Here is a 27,651-nt window from a genome sequence, read left to right as displayed (position 1 = left end):
TCCCAGCTCTCTGCAGGTCATTCACCAGGTCCCCCCGTGTGGTTCTGGAATCTTTGCTCACCGTTCTCATGATCATTTTGACCCCACGGGATGAGATGTTGCGTGGAGCCCCAGATCGAGGGAGATTATCAGTGGTCTTGTATGTCTTCCATTTTCTGATGATTGCTCCCACAGTTGATTTTTTCACACCAAGCTGCTTGCCTATTGTAGATTCACTCTTCCCAGTCTGGTGCAGGTCTACAATACTTTTCCTGGTGTCCTTCGAAAGCTCTTTGGTCTTGGCCATGGCGGAGTTTGGAGTCTGACTGTTTGAGGCTGTGGACAGGTGTCTTTTATACAGATGATGAGTTCAAACAGGTGCCATTCATACAGGTAACGAGTGGGGGACAGAAAAGCTTCTTACAGAAGACGTTACAGGTCTGTGAGAGCCAGAGATTTTCCTTGTTTGAGGTGACCAAATACTTATTTTCCACCCTAATTTACGAATAAATTCTTTACAAATCCTACCATGTGGATTCATGGATTTTTTTTTCACATTCTGTCTCTCACAGTTGAAGTGTACCTCTGGTGCAAATTACTGACCTCTGTCATCATTTTAAGTGGGGGAACTTGCACAATCGGTGGCTGACTAAATACTTTTATGCCCCACTGTATCTCGCAGTGAACCTGGAGTTGAGTTTTCCGCCATTTTCTCTGAGCACGCCGGCACTCTCTTTTTTCATTACATACCAGTGGATCACTTCTCCACGGAGACTTCTTTTTACTAGAGACAGTTTTAACCTTGAATGATGCAATCTTATCCATCATGTCTAAGATTGTGGATAGAAAATCATCTGTCAGTTTGTTTACTGAATGTGTGTTGGTGGATGTTGGTGATTTAAACAAGGTGGAAGTGTACATCAGTTTAAAATATTCAGCTGAGTTTTCTTTAAGGAAGCGTTTTTTAACAGTGATCTTACTCTGATTAGATGTTGCTATCAAATGAAATGCAGAAATTATCAGATAATGCAATATCAGTAACGGCAATGTTAGAGATATTTAGATCTTTGCTAATACAGTGGGGCAAAAAAGTATTTAGTCAGCCACCGATTGTGCAAGTTCCCCCACCTAAAATGATGTCAGAGGTCAGTAATTTGCACCAGAGGTACACTTCAACTGTGAGAGACAGAATGTGAAAAAAATATCCATGAATCCACATGGTAGGATTTGTAAAGAATTTATTCGTAAATCAGGGTGGAAAATAAGTATTTGGTCAATAACAAAAATACAACTCAATACTTTGTAACATAACCTTTGTTGGCAATAACAGAGGTCAAACGTTTACTATAGGTCTTTACCAGGTTTGCACACACAGTAGCTGGTATTTTGGCCCGTTCCTCCATGCAGATCTTCTCGAGAGCAGTGATGTTTTGGGGCTGTCGCCGAGCAACACAGACTTTCAACTCCCGCCACAGATTTTCTATGGGGTTGAGGTCTGGAGACTGGCTAGGCCACTCCAGGACTTTCAAATGCTTCTTACGGAGCCACTCCTTTGTTGCCCGGGCGGTGTGTTTTGGATCATTGTCATGTTGGAAGACCCAGCCTCGTTTCATCTTCAAAGTTCTCACTGATGGAAGGAGGTTTTGGCTCAAAATCTCACGATACATGGCCCCATTCATTCTGTCCTTAACACGGATCAGTCGTCCTGTCCCCTTGGCAGAAAAACAGCCCCATAGCATGATGTTTCCACCCCCATGCTTCACAGTAGGTATGGTGTTCTTGGGATGCAACTCAGTATTCTTCGTCCTCCAAACACGACGAGTTGAGTTTATACCAAAAAGTTCTACTTTGGTTTCATCTGACCACATGACATTCTCCCAATCCTCTGCTGTATCATCCATGTGCTCTCTGGCAAACTTCAGACGGGCCTGGACCTGCACTGGCTTCAGCAGCGGTACACGTCTGGCACTGCGGGATTTGATTCCCTGCCGTTGTAGTGTGTTACTGATGGTGACCTTTGTTACTTTGGTCCCAGCTCTCTGCAGGTCATTCACCAGGTCCCCCCGTGTGGTTCTGGGATCTTTGCTCACCGTTCTCATGATCATTTTGACCCCACGGGATGAGATCTTGCGTGGAGCCCCAGATCGAGGGAGATTATCAGTGGTCTTGTATGTCTTCCATTTTCTGATGATTGCTCCCACAGTTGATTTTTTCACACCAAGTTGCTTGCCTATTGTAGATTCACTCTTCCCAGTCTGGTGCAGGTCTACAATACTTTTCCTGGTGTCCTTTGAAAGCTCTTTGGTCTTGGCCATGGCGGAGTTTGGAGTCTGACTGTTTGAGGCTGTGGACAGGTGTCTTTTATACAGATGATGAGTTCAAACAGGTGCCATTCATACAGGTAACGAGTGGGGGACAGAAAAGCTTCTTACAGACGACGTTACAGGTCTGTGAGAGCCAGAGATTTTCCTTGTTTGAGGTGACCAAATACTTATTTTCCACCCTGATTTACGAATAAATTCTTTACAAATCCTACCATGTGAATTCATGGATTTTTTTTTCACATTCTGTCTCTCACAGTTGAAGTGTACCTCTGGTGCAAATTACTGACCTCTGTCATCATTTTAAGTGGGGGAACTTGCACAATCGGTGGCTGACTAAATACTTTTTTGCCCCACTGTAAGTAGGTCCAGAGTGTGTCCTCGATTTTGCGTTGGCTCACTAATGTGCTGGATTACATCAAAGTTATGGAGGACATCAATTAATGCTTTTGTTCCGCTATCTTGAAGCTTGTCAGTATGAATGTTAAAATCTCCCACAATTGCTATCTGGTCATAGTCTAGACATATTGCAGAGCAAAGGTCATTAAAATCATTAAAAAAGTTGTATTAGATTTTGGTGGTCTATATATGTTTAGAAATAAAACTTTCTTTGGTTCATTTATTTCAGTAGCTAAATATTCAAAGGTGCTGAACTCACCTTTTTAAAGTTTAGTGATTGGTGAAAGATTACAGCAAGACCACCACCTCTTTTGTTTTTTCTGGTCTCACTAATGAAGTGATAATCAGTTGGGCAAGTCTCTATTAATACAGCTTGTTCTGAATTTCTATCTAACCAAGTTTCTGAAAGAAAGAGAACATGTATATCATGTGAAATGATGTAATCATTGATTAGGAGAAACTTCCCTGATAGAGATCTAATATTTAGTACAGCTGCTTTAATATTTCTTTCAGTGATTGAGAGATTATTTTTGCACAGTATTATATTCAGATTCTGTACTGTTCGATTATAAGTACTTTTAGTGTGTAAGGATCTGTTGCTTATAATAACTGGTATTTTGCTTTCAGTATATGAATGAGTGTGACCGGACACATTTTGGTGGGAATGATGCAATCTGGTAACGGCGTCCGGTCGGTATCAGATATCAGACTCGGTTAGGTGGAGTGGAGAACCATATTGTTTATAATTAGTAGGTGGGTGTGGTCCCACTTTTGGTGTCAGATGAATCCCTCTGTTTATTTGGGTTTGAAGGGGTTCGAGAAACGACTTAAATGGTGATATGATCACTGATGAGGATGATGATGATGAAGGTGTACAGGCATCAGCTGGTGAGTTTCTGCACAGAGTTGAACCTGCATATTTGGCTGGAGTCGCTGTAAACTCTGCTGGAAGTGAAGTTGTTGGGGGCTGGCATATTAACTCAGCTGCTTGAGCTATGTCAACTGATGTGTTTCTGCACAGTGTTGCTGAAACTCTGTGTTTCTTTCGAGAGTCGTCAGGTGCCATTGTTTTTGGGTCGGCTGATACGTCTCTGGCAGGCTTATCACTGAAAGGTGCAAGTACGTCATGGTCTCTGTGTGATAAAGCTGGTTGGCGTCCACTGTGTGTCTCACTGATACTGACGTCTTTATCTCAATTTGAGAACAGGGCGATGAGTTCACGTGAGACACTGAGTTCAGAAGATAAAGCCTCTGACCTTTCTTATTAATGTTACGTTAATAAATCTTAAAATTATTTAGATATCGAATTGACCTTTCAGCACAGACAGTTTTAACAAACCTGCTGAACCATTTCACCCTGCTATATTCTTCATCGTAGGGCGTTGCTGGAATCGGTCCAGATCAAGGTTATTATCGTTAACGAAAACTAACGAAATAACGAAAACTAGAAGTGAAAAAACATTTTCGTTAACGGAAATAAAAATAAAAACAAAAAAAGGAAAACTAACTAAAACTGTAATGAGTGTTCACAAAACTAACTAAAATGAACTGAATTTATAGCAAAAATGTGTTTAGTTTTCGTTGATGTGTGCGTGTTCTACAATAGCCAAGGGTGAAAAAGAAGTTTCGTTTCCAGATTTTTTTTTCTTGCTGTGTCTCATTATGCCAGCAGGTGGTAAGTATGTTAGTCGAGTCGTCTGTGTCGCTGCTCCGTCCACGCGCAGAATCATGTCAGGAAAAGTCAGGAGAAAGCGCCAGAGTCCAATTTGGGATTACTTTGAATATGACTGTGTTTTGGATAAAGCAAGTGTCTTGTAGTGGAAAGAGACAAATTATGAGGGACATTTCTAAAGGGAAAAAAATCCCACAAACCTTAAAGTGCGCTTGAAAAGCTCACACAAGAAGGCTAACCTAGCTTACCTTGAGAAGGTAAGGGAGCACACTCAACCCTCATCCCCAGAAACAGAAGCTAACACCAGGCAAGGCAGCGTGATGCATCCCGAGACAACAGGACGGGGACATCTACATAACTGTGTGAGTCAATTGCCTTAACACCCGGTGCTGCAAGAGTTAATAGTCTCATTGGGGCCAAGATATACATTTTATAGTTGCCTGGTATCAATGGTTGTTCATCTGCCTTTATTTATTTATTTAAAGAACCCATAGGTGGGAATGTGAGTTGTCTGTCTCTGCGTGTTAGCCCTGCGACAGACAGGCGACCTGTGCAGGGCATGGTAGCTGGAATAGCAACATACCCAAGGATAAGCAGAAGAGCATGACTGATATGATGAAACTGGGATTTTGTTACACTTAATTATTGCAAACACAACTAAAACTATAACTGAAACTAATCAAAACTAAACTGAAACTAATGATTTTCAAAAAAATAAAAACTAAACTAAACTAGCAAACAATTGGTAAAAACTAATTAAAACTAACATAAAATTGAAAATCTGAAGTCAAAACGAAATAAAAATAAAAACGAATGAAAATTGCAAAACTATTAAAACCCTGGTCCAGATACGTGGAGTTGCACCTTGTGGTTGTCAAAGTTCTGAAGTAAATCCACAAAGTCTTTCTTTAAATTTTCGGATTTTTTCAAAAGGATGTCAGCAGCTCCAGCATGAACAACAACTTTTTCTAGCTCTGGGTTATTCTCAATAATTGATGGAATCCTCTCAGAAATTTCTTTTACTGTCATTTGTGGACAATTAAATGCATCAATACTATGCATACCAGCTATGCATAGTATTGATGCATAGCTGTTCAATTCCTTTGATTGATCCGTCAAGTGCTCTCCCTCGCTTGCTGTTCTCTGTTCTCTTTGCCCATTTCGTGCGGCTTGTTTTATCTTTATTTACATTCCGGTGACCTCACTCTGCAGCTGACAGTCGTTGCGGGCTGGACGGTGATGAGCTGAGAGGCGCAAATCTATTTTTTAGAGGAATAATCAAAGTTATTTCTTGTTGGAGTGTCTTTCGATGTTCCTTTATCTTCTTGGGAGTCTCCCGTCTAAGTGGGGGCCAAAGGTCTGATGAATGGGGACAAACGTCCTCCGCTCGGAGGGGTCCCACTCTGTGTTGATGGTATAATACTTTAATGATATAAGTTTGCATGTGGTAGAATGCTGCATGTAATCATTTTAGAAGTATATAGTTGGTGGCATATTGAAAGAATGTCTAATCCTAGGAGGTCTGTAACATTCTAGGGTGTTCACCCCCACATCCTAGGAGTATGAGAAGAGGTCGTACCTTGTTTTATTGTTTTACGGTAGGATTAACGTAGCTATATCTGTTTTAGTCTAAGTGCTTTTTGGTTTGATGAATTGCTGGACTTCGAGACCAGCAGGTTTAGGGAAGTCTTTATGGGGTCACACTCTGACCCCACACACACACACACACACACACACACACACACACACACACACACACACACACACACACACACACACACACACGTACACCTCCACATTCCAATGTAAGGAACAAACGCTCACTGAAGTATAAATAAAGACCGGGGCAGTTTCTCAGCGCGAGCCTCAGTGCTGGAGGCTGCCCTTGCTAGCAAGAAGTTCTGTGTGTTTCTCTTCTCTGAGTCTTTACTGAAGAAGTGTTTTAGAGTATATTTCTTAACAGTATTGATCCGCCCGGTTGTTGCTTGCCGTAAGCCACCGGCAGAGTTTTATTGCTTTTGCTTTTGGCGTTCTCCTCAAGGCGTCGGATTTTCATTTCCATGTCGTGGATTCTTTGTAATAGTTCCTGAAAAGCCTCGTCCGAGCAGAGGGCCATCCTCTGATCCTTGATTCCGTGCACGGCCTGCTCGCTGTCTCCCGCGCACACCCACAAACGCCACAGCTAATCATCAGTAGCGCCAGCAGCAGGGCCGGCTCCGCGGCCGAAAACGGAGACCGCAGGCAGCTGGACCGACCAGAACCGGGGGCCTTCCCGGTCCCGACAGGCGAAAGGACGGAGGGTCCTGGCACTCGGAACCGGAGCGGCTAAACGACGGCGGTAAGATTGTTACCTCTTAGCCTCAGCTGGCCTCAGCAGATGACAGCCTAAATCCTCCGTGGAGACATCATTCTATGATTGAGTCGTTAACAGAACCAGCAGTTAGCAGCAATAAATTCAAATCAATGACATTTGCAAGCTTCCTCCCACCGTCCAAAGACATGCAGTTTGTGGGGATAGGTTAATTGGATAATCCAAATTGTCACTAGGAGTGAATGTGAGTATGAATGGTTGTCTGTCCTTGTGTGTTAGCCCTGCGACAGACTGGCGACCTGTCCAGGGTGTACCCCGCCTCTCGCCCTATGACAGCTGGGATTGGCTCCAGCACCCCCCGCGACCCTGAAAAGGATAAGCGGAAGCGAATGGATGGGACATTTGCAAGCATTCCTTTATACACAGCATTTCAGTCAGGTTGAGGTCTGGACTTCCATGCTGTAGATTTGCTGCTTGGGGTCATTATCTTGTGTAGCTATTAATTGTCTCAGTTGAGAAAAACAGGTGACCACTGAGCTTCTGTCCCAGTAGCACAAATCCGAACTGGTTTGCGATGAAGGTGCTGGGCTTGCACAGCTTTCCTTGCCCCTTTTTTTGCCATTCAGCATACCAGACAGTAGCTAGCTTCTCCCTCCGTCCTTCTGTGTTTTCAGTTCAGTGAGGGCTACTCTCTCAACGTCAGTTGCTCTCTTTTGCTGTTTCCGGCTGTTGGATTAGGATCTGGAATGTTCCTAGTGGGTTGTTTTTCTTTGATGCCACACCTATCTACACCTATAGTGATAACGAAGGTGCTCATTGTCTGGAGCCTCTAGCCCACCTCTCCCTTTGCTGCAGCCACGTCTTCATTAAACAGGTGGAACTCTGTCTCTGCTGGTTGGTGTCTTTTTTATGCAAAGAAATTCTAAAAAGGAGTTGTACAGAAATGAGACAAAATCAATTGTTATTTAAAGAAACTAAGAAAAACACTCCTTGCCTAAATCTCTGGGGGAGTGGTAGGGCTGCCACAAACGATTATTTTGATAGTCGACTAGTCACCGATTATTTTTGCGATTAGTCGATGTTGTGGAAATTTTAATTACCAAAGCCTGCAGACACGATGAGTTGTAACAACACCTTTATTTCAGCTATTTTGCAACTTTAATTTTTTTGCCACAAAAAATGAAAGTTGCAAAAATTATTCCTATTTATAAATCATGTGAAAAGCATTGTTTTACAAATTATAGACCAGTGTCGGTACTCTCCCAGTTTTCTAAGATACTGGAAAAACTATTTCTAAAAAGATTTGATAGCTTTGTGGATAAATATGATCTGTTGGCAAATTGCCAGTATGGGTTTAGAAATAATAGATCAACAGTTTTGGCATTGATGGATTTAATGAAAGAAATAACAGAATGTATGGATAACAAGAAGTATGCACTAGGAGTCTTTCTAGATCTAAAAAAAGCATTTGATACTGTTGACCACGAAATTCTAAAAATCAAACTGGAAAAATATGGGTTCAGGGGTGTGGTACTGGATTGGATAAACAGCTATGTGATGAATCGACAGCAATATGTACAAATAAATGAGTTTAAATCTAAATTGATGGATATTGAATATTGTAGTACCTCAAGGATCGGTATTGGGTCCGAAAATGTTTCTTATGTATATAAATGATATTTGTAAAGTATCGAAGATACTAAAGTTTGTAATTTTTGCAGATGATACCAATATACTTTGTTCAGGTGCAGAATTTCAACAGGTTTTGGAGGTGATCACACAGGAGTTGAAGATATTAAAGAAGTGGTTTGATAGAAACAAATTGTCCTTAAATTTAAATAAAACAAAATTTATGTTATTCGGAAACTATAAGAAAAACATTAACATTGAAATTTGTGTCGATAATATATATCTAGAAAGGGTTAATGCCATAAAATTTCTTGGTGTGATCACTGATCAAAAGGCCTGTTGGAAATCACACATCACTTATGTGAGGGGAAAGTTAGCACGGGGCATTGCTGTCTTGGGGAAAGTAAAACAGTTTCTGGATAGGAAAAAATTGTATATGTTATATTGTGCTTTGCTATTACCATACATGAGTTATTGTGTAGAGGTTTGGGGAAATACATATAAAAGTAATATTCAGACTATAATCATAATGCAGAAAAGGGCCATTAGACTAATAAATCAGGAGGGGTATAGGGCTCACACAAATGCACTCTTTATAAGATAAGATAAGATAAGATAAGATAAGATAAGATAAGATAAGATAACCTTTATTAGTCCCACACGTGGGAAATTTGTTTTGTCACAGCAGGAAGTGGACAGTGCAAAAGTTATGACGCAAAAATTAGAATACAATAAGAATAAATACAGTACACAGCTGTACAGAATAGAATAAAATAATATACTATATACAGTAGAATAAAATAGAATAAAAATATACAATAAGATAAAAATAGAATACGAATGCTATATACAACTGAGTAAAAATACAACGATGCCAGAAAAGATTATTGCACTTAGTGTTATTGCACATGTGTGGATGTGTGTGTTTGTTCAGTTAAAGTCTTTGTTGTGGAGTCTGACAGCAGTGGGGAGGAAAGACCTGCGAAATCTCTCCGTCCCACACCGTTTATTAGGACGCAAGCTATAAAATTCCAGGATCTGGTGAAGTTTAAAACAGTGAAAATAATATATAAGGTAAGGAAAGGGATGCTCCCAATCGAAATAAGTAAATGGTTCTTAGAAAGAGAAGGGAGGTATAATTTTAGAGGGAAGTGGAATTTAAAATTACAAAGAGTAAGAACAACATTGAAAAGGATGTCTATTTCAATAGCGGGAGTTAAATTCTGGAATGAGTTAAAAGAAGAAATAAAGGTCAGTAGTGATATAAACCAGTTTATTAAAATAAAACTCAAAAAAGAAATTTTAAATAAGTATAAGAATGAAGAAAATGCAATTAACCCAAGACAGCAGTCAAACTGATGTTTATTTTCTTCTGCAAATTAGCAAATCTAAATATAGTTTTAGTTGAACATGTGCAAATATTTTTTTGAGATGTTATGTTCTAAGTTGAAGGCGTATACAGTTTTGTTGTTCAAATTTAGATGATGAGGATAGGGCTAAATAAGTATATACTTCTGCCTACTCCTTTTCAAACAACTGTATGGAATGATTTTATGAAACGTTGGTGAATGTATATGTTTGAAATAAAAAAGAACTGAACTGAACTGAACTGAACTATCTCATGCATAAGGAGGGACGTCAGTCAGGGGGCACTGAAAGTCGTCTCTGATAATGAACAATTCAGGTCCCTTTTATACACAGTCGCAGAACAAAAGGCTTTTACAGTTGCAGTTCACACCTTGGCTCTAAACAGAAAAACTCTCTATCACCTGTGTGAATCTCCCCCACTCTGGGGTCAAGTCTTCCTGTGTGAGCTTCCGTCTCCTGGGAGACATTCACCAGTTTCTCACCATCTGTTTCTCGGCGTGAATGAGGTGTGAACCAGACGTACTAAACTAAATAACATGAAAGCATTTCATCAAGACAATACATTAAAGGACAATACACTAAAGAGAAATCCCACAACAGTCGACTAATCAGATCATGCATCCATTGGACGTAAAACGTACAGCTTATTGCACCAGCATGCATCAGCTCTTATATAACTATCATTAGCTTACAGCTTGAAGTGTTTAAGGTATGTGCTAACTAAAAATAAAGACAAGATGATAGTTTACTAAATTTTAATTAAATTTGCAGATTGTCTCGGTGAAGTTTAATAAACTCAGCCGTCTGCTCCTTGCTATCTATAATATAACAGGACACCGGAGTATATTCTCGAGCATCTCACACTTCTGATAATCAGTTGTCTGCTTGACGTTTATTCAGCTGTGTAAAAACGATAACTTTAATCTCAGCCAAACCGATTTACTCAGGAACAAATGTACTAAAAAATACTGAAAAAAAAACAATAACATTTTGAAGTTATCTAAGTGACTTATATATCTTGTTTAACCTGAGTAGCGAAAGACGGTGGTGGGTTGAAAACGATTTGCCGGGAGTCCGGTGTTCTCACAGGCTCTAGTGAGCCTTGAAGCCCGGCTAGCTATCAAGTTGGTGGGTAACGGACGCTCCGAAAACGTCAGAGCGCTTTTGAAAATATGTGGTGTCTAGCAGATCATTACATGAAGGAACCTTTTAAATACAAGCGCGCTCATGCTCACAGGTGTACACATGAGGACTCACAGACACAAACTACACCCTTTTTGGCTCCTAAAAGTTTAAAGGGGTTTAACAGCAGCTGGCATCCTTGTACATGCAGTGCTGCCATCTTCTGTTTCAGTCCGTTATTACACTCTTAAATCCTACTACTTATTCCTGCATCTTTTGGGATCTTACAAAGCTTCAACTATTAAATTAGTCGTCGATGATTTTGATAGTCGATGTAATCTTGACAACTCGACTAATCGTTGCAGCCCTAGTGAGTGGGTACTTTGTCCCTTTAGGAGCAATCTGAGAAGAAATAATTAGCTCTGAGTGATTTTTAATATGCTTGTCATGCTATAAATATATAGCACTCCAATGATGGTGTGGAGATCAACTGATCATCTTCTTCCATTTAAAATGTAAAACAGGCATACTTAAGCAGGCATACCAACAAACTTAGTATTAAAGAAAATGTTAATATATACATAAAGTTGTTCTGCGCAACCACCTTTCCCGGTGATGAAACATTTCTGTCCTGATGGGAGTGGTATCTTCCATGCCAGCATCTATGAATGATGAATAGTTTGATGAAAATGAAATAATGTGATTAATTTGCTGAAGTCTTGATAAAGTCAGATCTTGACCATACTGAAGAGTAATGGCGAATTATGGAGAGAGGTATGACAATGCTCCCCACCCCCATTATGAAAATACCAAATGAGGTCAAAGTATTCTTAGGGAAAAATATTCAACCCCTACTTACCCCCTTATATCTCTCAATGTCAGAATGTTTCTGATAGAAAAAACACTAAGTAAAAGTGACTGAGTGATGGAATAGAAAAGTTCTGCATAAACACCACTCGATTTACCATTTTCTTACTTTTTCTGATGCTGGCTTTCTCCTTTAATTTGTTACTCATCTGCAGAGGTGGGACCAAGTCATTGTTTTGCAAGTCTCAAGTAAGTCTCAAGTCTTTATCCTCAAGTCTCAAGTCAAGTCTCAAGTAATGTCAGGCAAGTCAGAGTCGAGTCTCAAGTCACTGGTGTAAAATTCGAGTCAAGTCACAAGTCTGAAACTTTGAATTTCAAGTCCTTTCGAGTCTTTAAAAAAAAAAAACGAAAAAATAATGTTGCAGTTATATGCTAAATGTAAATATTAGACCATGTAATTTTAAAATCTGTGTTTTTCTCAACACATGACAAAATAGTGAACTTAGAAAATATACACAAATTGTGAAATTGCACCTCTTTAAAATGCAGCTCAATTAAACCTAGCTCCAAGAATAATTTTCACCGACAGTTCTGAGATAAGCTGCATGTTATTCTTGGATGCGGTTGTAGGACCGGCTTTAAAATCGCATGACAAAAATATCATACACATTAAAAAAAAACTGCATCACCAACGTAGCCTGGACAACATTTGCTAGTTAGATGAAGTCAGCTATCTCATCTTAGCATATTTATATGCATATTTATAATCATACGGTTGTTGGAGTGAGTGCATACACTCATGAAGTTTAGTAACTTCAGGTCACTGCAACAAGCCCAGGTACAGTTTACCGACGGATGGGTACAGGACCTTGAAATGCACCGTGTAGAACGAAAGACCATCGTACGTATCATAAGTTTACCAGTCTCACAAATTGTCGTCATAAATACACATTCGTTAACCGTTTATTAATAGGACCTTTGAGCTCAACGGTAATTAATTAGTAGTGGAAATAATTTCTGGTACCCATCACAGAAATGTAGCAGTGACAACAATATTGTATGCTGTAATGGTACTGGGCAATTAGTGATACAAAAACCCTGTTTTATCCTGTGAATAAAAGTATATGTTTTTGTCAATGTACCATAATAACAGAAGCGAAACGCAATATTGTGTCAGGACAATTCACTATTTATGCACAATAAACAAAGGAGCATAGCGCCACAATTTCTGTTCAGCGCCGGACTTGCTTGTAACCTATATCACCAATTATGTAATGAAAATGACATATTAACTACTAAAAAACACTGACCTTCGTGTAAATGCTTGGAGCAGACTAACCTGTGAGCTGGAGTGTTCTGGGACGTTATATTTGATCTTTGAATGGCTGCAATCCAGGCCGTCTTTGTTACTTCGGAAACATGGCTTGAACAATTTCTCTTCAACGACGTAATCCGATAACAACCGATCTCTTTACCCGTCGGCTTCCCGTGGCTGTCATGCGACCGGCTATTGCAGTTAATAATACAACGGCTTCTTGACATTTTTGTGTTTCTTTTTATCGCTGTGTGACTGATTTCAATTGAAAGCCTGCGTGCGCTAGTACCGCTTGCCACGAGTTCCCAGAATCCTTTGCGGTTCTACCCGTGAGTGACGTCACATTTTCAATCTCTATATAATATGCATGTTAAATTTTATATTTGGGGTAAAATATCAAGTCTTTTCAAGTAAACCGGTTCAAGTCCAATTCAAGTCCCAAGTCATTGGTGTAAAAGTCCAAGTCAAGTCACAAGTCTTAGAACATTTTTTCAAGTCAAGTCTAAAGTCATAAAATTAATGACTCGAGTCTGACTCGAGTCCAAGTCATGTGACTCGAGTCCACACCTCTGCTCATCTGTATAACACAAGTGACTGCAATGTGCAGTGGAAAGTCAATACTGTGTTTCCAAACATGGATATCTTTATTGCTTTTTTGTTTTGTTTTTTCATTAAAAAATAGACAAATTTTCAATTCTGTTATTTCTGAATGTAAAACCATTTTCAGAAAGAAAAATCCCAGAAGACCTAGTGTTTAAACACTTTTCTTTCCCCACTTGACTGTGTAGTCAACAGTATTACCTTTCTTTCTTTCTTTCTTTCTTTCTTTCTTTCTTTCTTTCTTTCTTTCTTTCTTTCTTTCTTTCTTTCTTTCTTTCTTTCTTTCTTTCTTTCTTTCTTTCTTTCTTTCTTTCTTTCTTTCTTTCTTTCTTTCTTCCTTCCTTCCTTCCTTCCTTCCTTCCTTCCTTCCTTCCTTCCTTCCTTCCTTCCTTCCTTCCTTCCTTCCTTCCTTCCTTCCTTCCTTCCTTCCTTCCTCAATGCAAGGTGGCATGACACTCTTTAGTGTAACATCACTACAGCAAAGTCATACACAACAAGCTGTGGCAGCAGTGGCATTTTCACACTTTTCACAGTGCAATAGTGGGGAAAAATGGAACAAGGAGGTGCATGCTACTCATTTGCAGAGTTTTTCTATTGACCTCCAAAGTAAATTTAGCGTTGGAGTCTTTGTGAGGTAAGTGGCTGTGCCCCTTGTTGATGCATATACGTAAGTGACTTCTCAATAGTCTAGTGGCATATAGCTGTTTTCGATGTCACAATCTGTGGATTAATGAGGTCAAAAATTAAGTATATATTATCTGTGACCTCAAAGATAATATGGAATTCACATGCCATTGGGAGAAATAAGTATTTGAGCCCCTACAACCCGAATTCTGAGTCCTGCAGATTGACCTTGTGCCCATGTGGCAAACAGATTACGATCAATCAATCAATCAATCAATCAATCAATCAATCAATCAATCAATCAATCAATCAATCAATCAATCAATCAATCAATTAATCTATTATGGGTACTCCTGATTGACATTCGTTGTTTGATAAAGCCCAACTGTGCACAGAACCAGTTTCATACATCCCAACTTATCCACCACCATGGGCAAGACCAAAAAGCTGTTAAAGGATGTCAGGTACATCCTCTGTAGACCTGCACAAGGATAGAATGGGCTACAGGACTATTAGCAGGAAGTTTGGTGAAAAGGTGACAACTGCTTTTCCAGTTATTTAGAAACATCAACTCAACTAATCTATGTTTGTCAAGAGAAATGCTGAACATGACCCAAAAAACACCGTTCTGACAGTCAAGCACAAAGAAACATCCCTCCTTCCCTCAGCAAGAACACTGAAGATGGTTCTTTCATGATGACAATGACCCAAAACATATTGCTAAGTCAGCAAAGGAGTGACTAAAGAAGATGCACATTAAGGTCAAAGAGTGGCCAGAGTTCGAGTTGTCAAGCAGCAACTAAGAAACCTAAAGGATTTAGAGAGTTTCCGTAAAGAGAAGTGGGACAATATCCTGAAATGTGGGCAAACCTGGTGACCAACTACAGAAAAACAGCTTACTGCTGTAATTGGTAACAAAGGTTTCTCTACCAAGTACTAAATCGTGTTTTACTTATGATTCAAATACTTATTTAACTCAGTCACATGCAAATCAAATTACAACTTTTATGTAATGTGTTTCTATGAATTTTTGGTTGATATTTTGTAGTTTGTAAGTAAGCGAACTTACAAATTCAACAGGGGATCACATGAATTTGTCCTCCACTCTAATAAGATTTCCAGTAACATTCTAAAAGCAATAAGTGCATTTATCCACACAGAAACTTATATTCAGCAACTGTATTGATTTTTCCGAATAAGAAAAAATGAAATGCTGTTAACCACACAGCACAGTTTTAAAATGGCTTTTCCGTGCTTTAACCTTTTTCCATTGTGCCTAAGGTCCCTCTTGTCATTGGCTAACAGCAAAGCAAAACAAATCATCTTAATGTCAACAGGGTTTTTTCCACAAAGCGGTGCTCCCTGTGTTTTTCCAACGAGGCCAATGATCCTATGGTTCTGAGTGGATTATGAGCAAGGTCACTCAGTTGTAATGACAACTGTCATTCTAATTTTCAACATACATCATATTTTACAGTTAGAATATTAGACACCTGAGGAAAAACTGGAAGAAAAATCACATAGGTGGTCAGAGAAGAAAAGGAAAATGGAGAAGAGAGATAAACCGTGAGAAGGGAGGGAAAAATGATAGAGAGAAAACATGTGTTCTCAGTGTCCGGAACGCACCAGTAGAGCTGAAAATAGGGATTGGGACAGTTTCACCGTAGCTTCATTTGAGAGGACACACTTGACTGTCTGTTCTCTAAAGAACTCTCCTTGTACAGAAGCAAGGCCTTTTGGGAACATTGCTATCATCTTAAAAGACCATCTCTGTTTCTCTTTCTGCTTCTCTCGAAGTTTCTCCCTCTCTCCCTCTCTCTTGCCTCTGCCTTTTTTCCTTAAACAGGAGGTTAGGCCATTAGGGAACTGCAGTGATGTCTTTAAAGGGGCCTTCTGTGGCTGAGAGAACAGCACGGAGAAACCCCAGATTATCCATCTGATGAATCAGTGGTCACAGAGGGTGGAGGGATTAAAGTGAAGTACCAACTTGTGCCTGCATGCGTGTGTGTATATGTATGTTTTGTACATTATATTACATATAGTTTTACTATATTACATGTAAACGGTACATTTGGGAGTAATTTTAGATTTAAAATGGGTGGTTTAACAAGTGCTAGCTTGAAAAGGTAAAAAAAATCCACGTACAGTCATGATAAAAGCAAGGTTAGAAAAAACTTATCCCTGAAGGAATAAATATATCATTTCATAATCTGCATGCAATTTTAAAGACCTCGTGTTCTGTATGGAAGGCTTGCTTAACTTTGCATAATCAAGAGAGGAAACTAAACCTACCGGGTTTGAGTATAATGAAAGGTTTCGACCAGTTAACTCTGACAAAAAACTTTTGGATTTAAAAGTTATTGTCAGACACACATTAGTTGTATATCTATATATTCAATGCGACACCACGACCGGTCTAGCTGTTTCTACCAGAAGTTCTTTCCTATTAAAAGGGAGTTTTTTTCTTTCTATTGTCAAGTCTGAAGTGCTTCCTCGCAGGGAGTTGTCTGATTGTTGAGGTTTTCTCTGGTTTTTTTGTGTGTGTGTTTTGTTTTTATCATTGAAGACCTTGTAACATTAATCTTTCTCCACAAACTAATGCCATGTTAAACATTAGCTAACATTATGCTAACAGTGTAGCAGACTCATAGAGGAAGACTGTGGTTCTTAGCACACTTGAAATTGCTTTTGGAATATAGACTATCAACTACCAGACTGGATAAAAATTCTGTTTTCAAATGTTGTTTTATCATGCTGTTAGCATTAGCATTTCTAAAAGGGCACCATTAACAATGTTCAGTATTCATTCAGTATAAAATGCTTGGCAGAGCTGCCTAGTTAGAAGATACATTTTATGACCTACTGTTCTCAGTACACTGACTAAATGCTTCAACCTTCAACTTAAAAATATGTCCACAGGAGTGATCCCATCGAAGTTCAATGCATACAACATATTGATTTTGTAAATTGACTGCAATGAGAGGAATGGAGCTCCATTATGGCTATGACAAGTAAATCAACAATGAATCACCTAGGGCAGAAAGCGTATACATTGCTTTCTATGAGCTAAAGCTCTTAGTGCTGTACTTCAGTCGACCCACCAATGAATGATGTCACTGCTGGTGTTTTCCATTAGCAAGCATGATACCAAAGTATTTTTTTCTGAGTTTTAACCTATTAGAAGCTTTGCCTTAGTACCTTTATCTTCTGTATCACCTTTTGAAATGAAAGTAAAGATAGATGGTTGACCTGGAAGGAAAGCCCTACAATGACAGGCAGTCAATCTAGTGATGAGGAGGATAAATCAGACCAGAACATGCTCTTGACCCTGTGTAGACATATACTGAAAGGGTATATGGTATATGAGAGTTTGATCAAGTTTGTAACCTCAAACACAAGGAGAGGATCAACTGAGTAAAGAGATAATAGGTTTGTTGTAGACAAGGAATTGCAATGGGTGGGGTCACTAATCATACAACTTATGCAGCCCCAACAAACATCATGCACAGATACTACAAAAAAGCAAAACAAAAAAACCCAACAACATATATATCTGCACACACACCAACAGCAAAAGAAATATTAGAAGAAAACTGACCAAGGTTGACAAATCTTTTCGGCTCTTTATAAAAGGGACACAAAGATGTTTCTGGTCTAATGATAGAATTAATGGACCAGAAAGCGTGGTCGCGAGATAAAGAAAAGTAACGCATCCACACAAACAGATGTGTCACTTGCATGAAGACACAGGTTGCCTCTTTCAGTGTGCCCTGGCACACGTATACGCATGTATACGCCTGTCTATCCATGTGTGTTTGGGCGAGAGAAGGTAAGAAAAAAACAAAAAGGAAGTGTGTCCATTATCTTTCTCTGTAATGTACTGTTGGAGACGGCAGTTAAAGCAGATCGTCTTCATAACCTACTAAAATGTCGCGTTTGTATGTAATGGACACAGACAGACAGATAGATAGATAGATATTTCCTTACCGAAATCAGAATCATAGAAGAGAACAAACTTCTGCCAGCTATACTCAGATACCACTTGCATGATGACCTCATTGAGATAGACAGGTGGGCGAACCATTAAGGTGTAGTCATCTGTTCCAGGGACTCGACTGGTCGGTGGGCAGGCTGAACGGGGTGTTCCCGCTGGGGAGCGCTGGATAAAGAGGTGGGGGATGTGCATGGCATCAGCTAGAGTTTGAAGGCTGCCTGCCGACATGCAGCCAATTGAACTGACCAGAGCCAGGATTCCACGGTTCATCAGCTCACAGGCTAACGGAAGGAGGGAGCAGACAAAGAAGAAAAAAAGAAGGCATATATTAGATTTCAAAGCATAGAAAAAATGTTGTACTACTTGTTTTATTCTAAGAAAAATCACCAGTGAAAGTATATGTCATACTGTTGATCCTAGGAGTCTTTGTAAAAGAGTAAGAGTGCACCAAGGCAAGGTCACCACATTGCAGAGTTAATTAAAGGGCCCGGAAAAACATTTTGGAGATTGTTTCCAAATGCACTGGACATTTATTATGAATACCAAGCTATTACAGTCATATGTTGTGTTGTCTAGAAAAAGAAAGAAGGAAGTATAATTAAACAGATATATGGTAGCAGAGTAGTAACAGTGTTGCCGTGATGTAAAACGCTATTAGAAAACATAAGGACTCATAAATATATCTATTCAAAATATGTCACTTTTGCCAGAGACTTTTTGTGCTCCGCTTCCTAAATTCTCCTCAGCAATGAGACACTTTGTGTGTGCTTACTTCACTTCTTATTCCTTCCTGTTAGGCCTCTAGTGCTATCAAATATACCTCTACCTCCTACCCTCTCAACCCACTCCCCTGTTATCTCCCTTCTTGTTCAAAACAGCCCCTCTGAGTGCTTACCTTTCAGCCCCAATCATTTCAGAGTCACAGTCTTGCAGTGATTTTTATTTTAAGTGCCTTACAGCACTGCAGAATACTATACAGTGTCCTCAGTTTGGAATCATCTGCTTTCCTGTGCCACATCCTATCTAACATTCCTCCTTCAGAATCTTTCGATTTTCACCTCCCAATCTTTCGCAACATCTTCACTCACCAGCCGCTTTCTCCATCATCTCTTGTTTACCCTCATGGTAACATAAACATTCACCTATCCTTGCTTCTTCACTCTTTTGACTCTTCACCTCTTTATTGCTTTGGTTTTTTGTTTGCCTCTCTGAAAGTCCCCAGCTTTCCCTCTCCCTTTTCCATCCCTTATCTATCCTGATCCTCATTTCATCCTCCTCTTCTGCTCCTCACTGCATCCTTTAATGTTAGCAGTGTTTATTTTACTCCTAGCTGACTAAAATCCTGTCACAGATTTACTGAGAAAAACAAAGAGCGGTGAAAGACTGTTTAAAGACAGTATAGCAACACAAACAGAGATGCAGACACACAAACTGTGAAATGGCAATGTATAAAAGCAAGTTAGCACAATCTAAAACACACACAGTCAGCCTGTGTAATGCCACAGGGAGTAATCTGTTGACACTGCAAAAATAAAGCCAAAGAAAGAAAGTGAAAAGAAAAAAAGTTTTAGAAAAAGAGAAGCTCGAGGAGACAGAATCATCGTGCTGAGAGGGCAGAATAAAGCACTGCATGTGTGCAAGTGTGTGTGTGTGTGTGTGTAACATGTGACCTATACAATATGACAATGAATACCGTGTCAGCTGGTTGCACAAAAACAACCTAATGAGTTGGATTTCAAAGTGTTCAAAGAGGTGAGGATGAAGTCTCAAATCAGGAGAAATTAGTATGTGTGCCTGTAGATTTGTGTGCATGCGTGTTTTACTGATGCATAGCGTGCTGTCTGATTAATTTCGTTTTGTAGTTTAATTCAGTTTGTTTAATTAAATCAAGTTTAATTAATTCACGTTAGTTCAAGCATCACTGGCCTTATTTATTTACGAGATGTTACAGTCACCCTAAAACCAAATTCATGTCACTCTTTATTTGTCTGAAATTATAAACAAAAAAGTTAACACAGAAGATTAAATACGTATGAGGGATGGTCTGCTCAAAAACAGTTTGACTTGAAGTTGACTGACTGGCTGAAGTTGTCACTCAAGCAGTTCCAGGACACTGATCTGATTTTATGAGCAATAACTTTAAATATATGAACGCAAACCCTTTTTGTAATTAACTGGCAAAAACATTGTTGGAAGCAATTTTCCTTTTTAGCAATAGCTGAAGGGTTTTTTCCAAAAAACCATTTCATTCTGCATTGATGTAGATGATTAATGTGTAGAAGCTAATACAGTTTCAGTCTCACTGCCCATTGTTCAAGTCCACTTTTGAGGAATTAATTAAACTCTAACAATATATGATTAAACTTCACAAACTCTCACCATGCTGCTTAGTCACAGCCTCTATTCTTAAAAATCATTGAGCCCAGAATCGATCTACCAGGAACCTAATGTTTGAGCACAGGTAAGTCCAGTCATGTCTAGTGAGCAAGTGAGCAAAGACAGTCAGATGGTCAGATCTTGTGAACCAAAGGCCAATGTTTTTTAAGAGATGAGAGAGATAAGATTTGCTTGGTCACGGCAGAAAGTGGACAGTACGAAATTAAGAGCAGCAAAAATTAAGAAAAAACAATAGAATAGAATAAAATACTATGTCAAAGGCAGTGTAAATAAAATGTTCAAATGTCTAAATGCACAGTATAAAATCTAGGAATATGCAGCTCACATGCTAGTAAATGCAGCCTGTGTTTGTGTGTCTGTGTGAAAGAGGAGGAAAGAGTATATGATGTGTGTTTGCTCAATATGATGTGGCAGTAAGGGCCTGAAAAATATCTGCACCTGGGCCTATCACAGGGTTGTTAGACCTGTGCGAGTGAGCCTACATGTCTCTGAATAGTTGAACATGTAACCCGAGTGATGAAGTCACGTCACTGGCTCCCAGTTCATTACGGAATCGCCTTTAAAATCTTTCTTTGAGTTCATAAAGCACTCAATGGTTTGGACCCTCAGTACATCTCTGACTTGCTCAGTGTCTATAACCCAACTAGACTCCTCAGGTCATCGGCTGAGGATCGTAAGACAGTTCCCAGAATTAGATCTAAGTGTGCTGAAGGTGCTTTCACTTACTGTGGTCTTCTTCTTTGGAACAAGCTGCCCGCTGACCTGAGGTCAATTGCAACTGTGTCTACATTCAAAAATAGACTTGAAACCTTTTTATTCTAAGTAGCTTACAGTTAATAACTGTGTGAGTTTGTGTGCATGTTAATTTCTATTTTTTAGTTTTTGTCGTGTTTTTTTGTTTTCTCTTATTTTTGCCATAGTTTTAATGTTTTTATTTTTCATAGCTCACGTGAAATGGATTGTGCTATTTAAATAAAACTGGCACTGAGACTGATTTTTGGGCTGAGGACATCTAGGGAAATTACTCAGTCTGTACATGTGTATTATAGCTGGCATGCTAACTAACTTTTTTTTTTAACTAGCTGCATTGTTCCAGTCTAGAAACAGCACATTAGCCTAGCACGATCAAGGCTTTGGCTAATGGAAAGCTTTGCTAATCCATTAGTTATTGGGGCACTTTGGAGAATTAGTGCCCTCATCCCCTCTACATCACACATCCTTAAGTCTGTGGGGGGCTTCTAAGCATTAGCCTCATTAATACTTTTTGCTAATAACTTAAAGGGCTCGTTGCATTAACCCAACCCAAGTTTACATCACTCTGATGTAGGCAACAGTTTAATGAATGAACATGAGAAGGAGCTAGAGCTACTGGTACGATGTTAAGCTGTAGGGATGAACAATGTTTTAAGAGTAAATGATAGATCTGTATTTCAGTTCAATTCGGTTCAATCCAATCCGATTAACTTCTATTTCTAGACTGCCAAATTAAAACAATAGTTACTTCAAAGCACTTCATATTGTGAGCCATGGCGTAGGCAAAAAATAGAAAGTATTGCTATTTGGAATTCTTGACGTATCATCATGAACTACAACCACCACCAAACCACACTCACAACCCAACATCATCGCCAACCCACGCACGCAAACGCCCCACCCCTGTGTGGGCAGTATGGTGATGCATGATAAATGATGCCGGATTCAGTCTCCCTAAAGCAGCTAAGACCTGACAAACAGCTATGGAGAGGTGTTCATGTGAGAGATGTAAATATCAGTCATTCCTAAACACAGGTGTCTCTCTACAACTTCAGGTGCTTGGCCATGGGGGTTTTATTAGCCTCGTCTGCTTTTCAGTACCATTGCAAAAAAACACACTACATAAATCAAGTATACACTCTGTCCCATCCACTTAATGTTTATATGCAGACGTTTTTATGTTTGTATGTCAGCGTGCATTTTACATGAGTTGTTTGCAGCAGAGCATGTTATTGAGCACTGTCTCCTGCTTGTTGGTCTGTCAGAATAAATGAACTGCAAGCACTTCACCTGCGTCCAGGTGTGACCGATTCTTCTAGCTGTGTCTCTCAAAGCAGCTCTCCTTCCACCACACACTGACACACACCATACAGACTTTATCACACTGACACACTGTCCTCCAGATTCTGTGACCCGGTGTCTGAAGGATGGAAACAACAGCGAAAGACAGATGGATAGGAAGCAAGGAAATCAATACCTGAAGAGAACCAATAAACACAAGAAATTTAGAGTCTCTCTCTCCCTAAAGCACAGCCTCTGCCTCTCTGTGGAACTATTTTATGTTAAATAAGGGGAAAGTGTAGTTAACATTAGCATATTATCTCTAATATAACAGTCCTCTTAATCTATGATCTACAATGCAACAAAGATATTAAAAAAGACTGCCATTGTGTAAGGGGGAGTCTCCTCACAAATCTCCCAAGTGTCTCTATTCAGCAGCAAAAACAAAAACACCTAGCAAACAGATATTGTATTATTTATTCATTAGGTTATGATTATACTTCCAGCAACAGGGAGGACTTAGTTTGTTTTCAGCAGAAGAGTGGTTGAATGAAAAACCATGTATCCCCTGGCTGTAAGATGAGTGTGTAATCAAAAGAAAGTGGCTGGTTTGATCAGAAATTCATAGACAAATAGGAAGTCCTGCAAGCTCACAAAGCACTGTCCTAGCCAGAAGTGTATCTCTGTGTTTAGTGTGTGAGTGTGTGTTTGAATGACCTACTTGTGTCCGTATATTGTTACATGTATTGTTTGAAGGTCCACAGTTCCAAACTGCTGCCATGCACAGTGCCATACACGACTAAGCACTGAGTGGCAGGGAGAGATGCTTAGTCACAGAGCTGGCAGGCTGAAAATATGCTCTGCTCTATACTGTAAATGCCTCTGTGAGCGCCTGCGTGGATGTGTGGAATCGTAGTTTGCTGATATACGCTCCTTCAGGGAATTTGCACTTGAATTAATGTGCTCAGGGGGGTAGAATGAGTAAAAGATAACGTGCCCTTTTCGACTCTGTTTCTTTAGAAATTTATCACTGTAGGTTCTTTAGACTTCTGGCACTTCCTGTTGCTGAAAATACCAGACCAATGATTTCTCACAAACACAATCTGTTCTTATTCTTGCCCCGGGTAGCCTCTCGACCGTCTACCCTGTTCCCATTAACATTTAATGGACCCCCTTTGGTCCCTTCATCTTGTCACATTTAACATCATCTATTCAGCTCTAGTCTTTGTGCCCTGGAGATGTATACATCCTCTCTTTCATCCAGGCTCTTTTTGTCTTGTCTGTAACTCTATCTGCGCTCCTCTCCTCATTTCTCTCCTCATTTCTCCCTCAGTACCCTTTACCACTATATTCATCCAGTGGCTGCATTCACTGTTATCACACTCACCAGATGAATAAGCCGTCCCCTTTTATTTCAGTATCTGTCTCACAGTTTTTTCTTCTTTTTTTATTTGCAATGAAATTCCTAACATGCCACTTTTCCTACGTTCCCTCTTCTCTTATTTTTGCAAAATAACCCTTAATTTCACTCCACTCATCCTTCCACCTTGCTCTCTTTTGTAACTCCTCTACTCTTCTCCTGCCTCTCACAAATTCAACTTGAAGTGAACTGTATAATGAACCCAGATTTTAGTTCCTAGTTTTTATGAGGATGCCAGATAAGTGCCTCTTTACCACAGCCGTGCTCTATTTTCTTTTTCCTCTCATTTGGTCTAAAAACTAATTCCTTTACTTTGTTTTCCATTACCTGAAACATGTACAGGAGATAATTGTGGGAAGTTTTTTTTTTTTGTTCCTTTTCTCCATTCATCCACTCATCAATCCAGCAACTCAATTGTTCTTTAAATCCAATTAAAATGCACCCCATGCCCTTCTTCTCTAGTGGCTACTTCATCCCCTGTTAAAATTCACCACTCTTCTTTCAGCATCTACCACCTATGTGATTTCCATTGAATTAGCATAACTTTCAGTTTTCAGCAAATAGTAATCCTCAAAAATCCATTTGTCTTATGTCAACCCACAGTCAAGAGTGATTTCTTTTAGACAATATCTACACAAGGAAAAAAGACAGTGCGAAATGTGATACTTGCTCGCTATTTGATGCTTCTCAGTGCCTGCCAGTGAATTAATTTTTATTGTGTGTTATTGTGTGTGTGTGTGTGTGTGCTCACAAGAGAAAGTACAGAATCAAAATAAACTATGGGCATATGTGGTGTGGGTATAGTGGCCCATGGGTTGACAGTTTATCCTTTTTCTCATCTCTTCTTTCCTTTGGCTATTCGCTCATCCACCCTCAATCCATTCAGACAAACCTGACGCCATATATATCTTTGTGCCCCGGCTCAATCTATTGTAAAGTCAAGGAGATGAACGTGTCCCCTGGGAAAATCCACAGCTCTTCTGTTTACAGCCTTTGGGCTTTTACTGCTATTACTTCGCTAGGACAGATGTGTGTCGTTTTCTTTTTTCCCCAACACTTCCTTAATCTAGTGGATCTATCATGTGAACATGTAGGGGGAAAGGTTTTTTTTTTCATATTACTATTATTTTTAAATGTGTAATACGCTTGTACACAATCATTACTCTCCGAAAGTGAAACGTTTCACTGGAAAGAAAGAAAGTGAAACGTTTCACTGGAAAGAAAGAAAAAAAGAAAGTCTGATCAGATTTTGACAAAATAGCTACAGGAACTGCATTTCAATCAGTTCACTTTGTCATCATTTGGCAATAACTGGCATGAGATGGGGAGCTTGGGTATGTTCATTTACCTGTAACAGATTGACCCAATCCAGAACTGTATTATTTATAGGAAACAAGATTTTCTGATTTCTGAGTGGGTGAATATGTGTCTCTTTGGTATTTTACACACGGATTGCGCAAACAGGCTGATCTGATGGTGTTTATCTAACACATTAGTGACATACTGTATATCAAACAAAATATTTAGCAGTGTTTACACCATTTACCAGTAAGGGATTTCCCAATGCTATTGGTGCCTTTCACTGTGCCTGAGCCAGCATGAAAAAACTTAATTATCTGCAGCTGTGTACATAGATTTGGAAGACAGTAAATACATTGATGAATCGTGAGAGCAACATTAGCAAACGAGTAGAAAAGGAGAATTAAAAATAAATGGGAGGACAAATGAAAAGCTGGATTGAGATGTTTTCAAAGCATGCATTACAGTAAAAAGCTCAGGGAAATAAAGTAGGTATCAAGGCTTGTTGAGTAAGACGGAGACAAATGCAAATCATAGGGCAGTAAAGGGAGATGGTGAAGGTGATGAAAGGAAGGAGGGAACCGCAGAGAGATGAAATATGGAGAACTCCATAATGATACAAGACTCTATCAGAGTTACTTCAGTAAGAAAGAAAGGGATTGCATACCCACAGATGGAAATATTATAGGAAACGACAGAGAGCAGTTAATAAAAATGTGAAGGGAAGGGTTGATTGATTATCCAAAATTCATTAATTGAGCACTTCAGTTTCATAAAAAAGTCATTAAGAAAAAGATATCAAGATCCTTTAAAACCAGAGACAATACCTTATTTTTTGATTAATATATTTATAATTAAGCCATTTGCTAATTGCCTAAAATAATAGAAAATTAATGGAAGTGAAGGTAGATAGCTGCCTTGTTTAAATGTGCTCAAAATTAGCTACATCTTTGCATATCTTCAGTAGCTACTTAGTTTGCTAAAGTGAAAAGAAAGAGAGGTAAAGGGTGGGTGGACTGTGATGAAGGGATCAGAGTATAGAGGTATCTGTAGGTGTCTAAGTAACCACTGCTAATGCTGATGATCCCATCGAACAATGATATGATATTTATTTCTATAGGTGTTAAACACAACAAATAGAGAAAGAAAGGATGGATCTCTCCAGCATCCATAAGCAATACAGTGAGTCAGTTGGGGTGACATACACTCACACGCAAATGCGCACTGACAGAGTAACTGTATACTAGCTGACCATAGCTGCTTGTATCATGCCTAAAAATCCTGGTACTGGCAACAAGACTGTGTAGGGATCTGTAGCCCCTTTCTTCCAGGCACCCATCCAGTGCAACATGCCAGCAAGTGTCTTGTGTTCTTCCACCTCCTTACTGTCTTTTCCAAGCAGCAGTAGTCAGTACAGCATCAACTATTCTCTTTTCTGGCTCTCTAATATTGCAATGACATTTCAAACTTAGACAAAATAGCAGCTATACCATTTTTCAACCCAAAAGGTGAAATGAGTTCCCAGAAGGATCTTATATCATTCTTGCTTATTTGATTATTCACTGGAGTGCTTTGCACCATGTGATGCATAGCCCACGTATAGCACCTATGTTTCTTTGTCTGGCTGTGCAGTCTTTGCCTACGGCAATGACAGTTTATATAACTAATTAGTGTGAATGCTTGAAAAGCATTCACAGTATTGTTGTTGTAATCTTTATTATTAGTGTGAATGCTTGAAAAGCATTCACAGTATTGTTCTTCTAATCTTTATTCTATTTTATTTATTATTATTCTGTATTCCGTACGTTTTTTGTAATCTATCTCCTTCAAAACCGTTCAACTTAGAAAAACCATTCAAACACCGTTAGATTCCTATTCTTTTGGACAACACTGCTTCTATTTTTCTCATTTTTAACATTTATATTTTTTATTTTATTCAACTTTATTCAACAAAAATTTATAATGTATTTCAATGGGGAGACCCTTCAAATTCTCATTCAAATTCCTCCTCTTTAAACTGTATCTACTTCCACATACATTGACATAGAGCCACCATTCAAACTTTAAAACGAAGACAAGACATTCAACTATTCAACTTGTATTTATCTTTTCAATATCTATTATACTTTTTCTTCAGTTCCAGTTTAAGTTTCATGATGTTTTTTCACCCGTTTCAGAGTTTATAATGGGTGTGTATGGGACGGAATGTTGGGGCTAGAGTGAGGCAGCTCAACTGCTAGAGTGAGAGGAGCAAAAAAATTAATCTTAAAATCTTTTTTAAAACTGCTGCTGTGTCCGCAGCGTTTGCTCTACAGCCGCCATTTTACCCTCAAAACGTAGCCATCGCTGTCCTCTTTCAT

General features: G+C 39.2%; 1 protein-coding gene across 2 annotated transcripts in view; it reads right to left on the bottom strand.

The window, feature by feature from the left end:
* The window catches only part of grid2 (glutamate receptor, ionotropic, delta 2), a 548,182-nt gene that overhangs the window by 230,477 nt on the left and 290,054 nt on the right, over positions 1–27,651 (bottom strand). For both annotated transcript variants that reach the window (XR_013912448.1, XM_026188535.2), the window contains exon 3: positions 18,135–18,422. Coding sequence is in view for 1 of the 2 variants with exons in the window: in XM_026188535.2 (XP_026044320.2) it covers positions 18,135–18,422 (288 nt within the window). In the remaining variant the exon portion in view is untranslated. The remainder of the gene's footprint in view (positions 1–18,134; positions 18,423–27,651) is intronic.

Source organism: Astatotilapia calliptera, chromosome 12 (genome assembly GCF_964374335.1).
Source record: "Astatotilapia calliptera chromosome 12, fAstCal68.1, whole genome shotgun sequence".
Taxonomy (NCBI): Eukaryota; Metazoa; Chordata; class Actinopteri; order Cichliformes; family Cichlidae; genus Astatotilapia; species Astatotilapia calliptera.
This window is presented reverse-complemented; position numbering and strand designations above follow the sequence as displayed.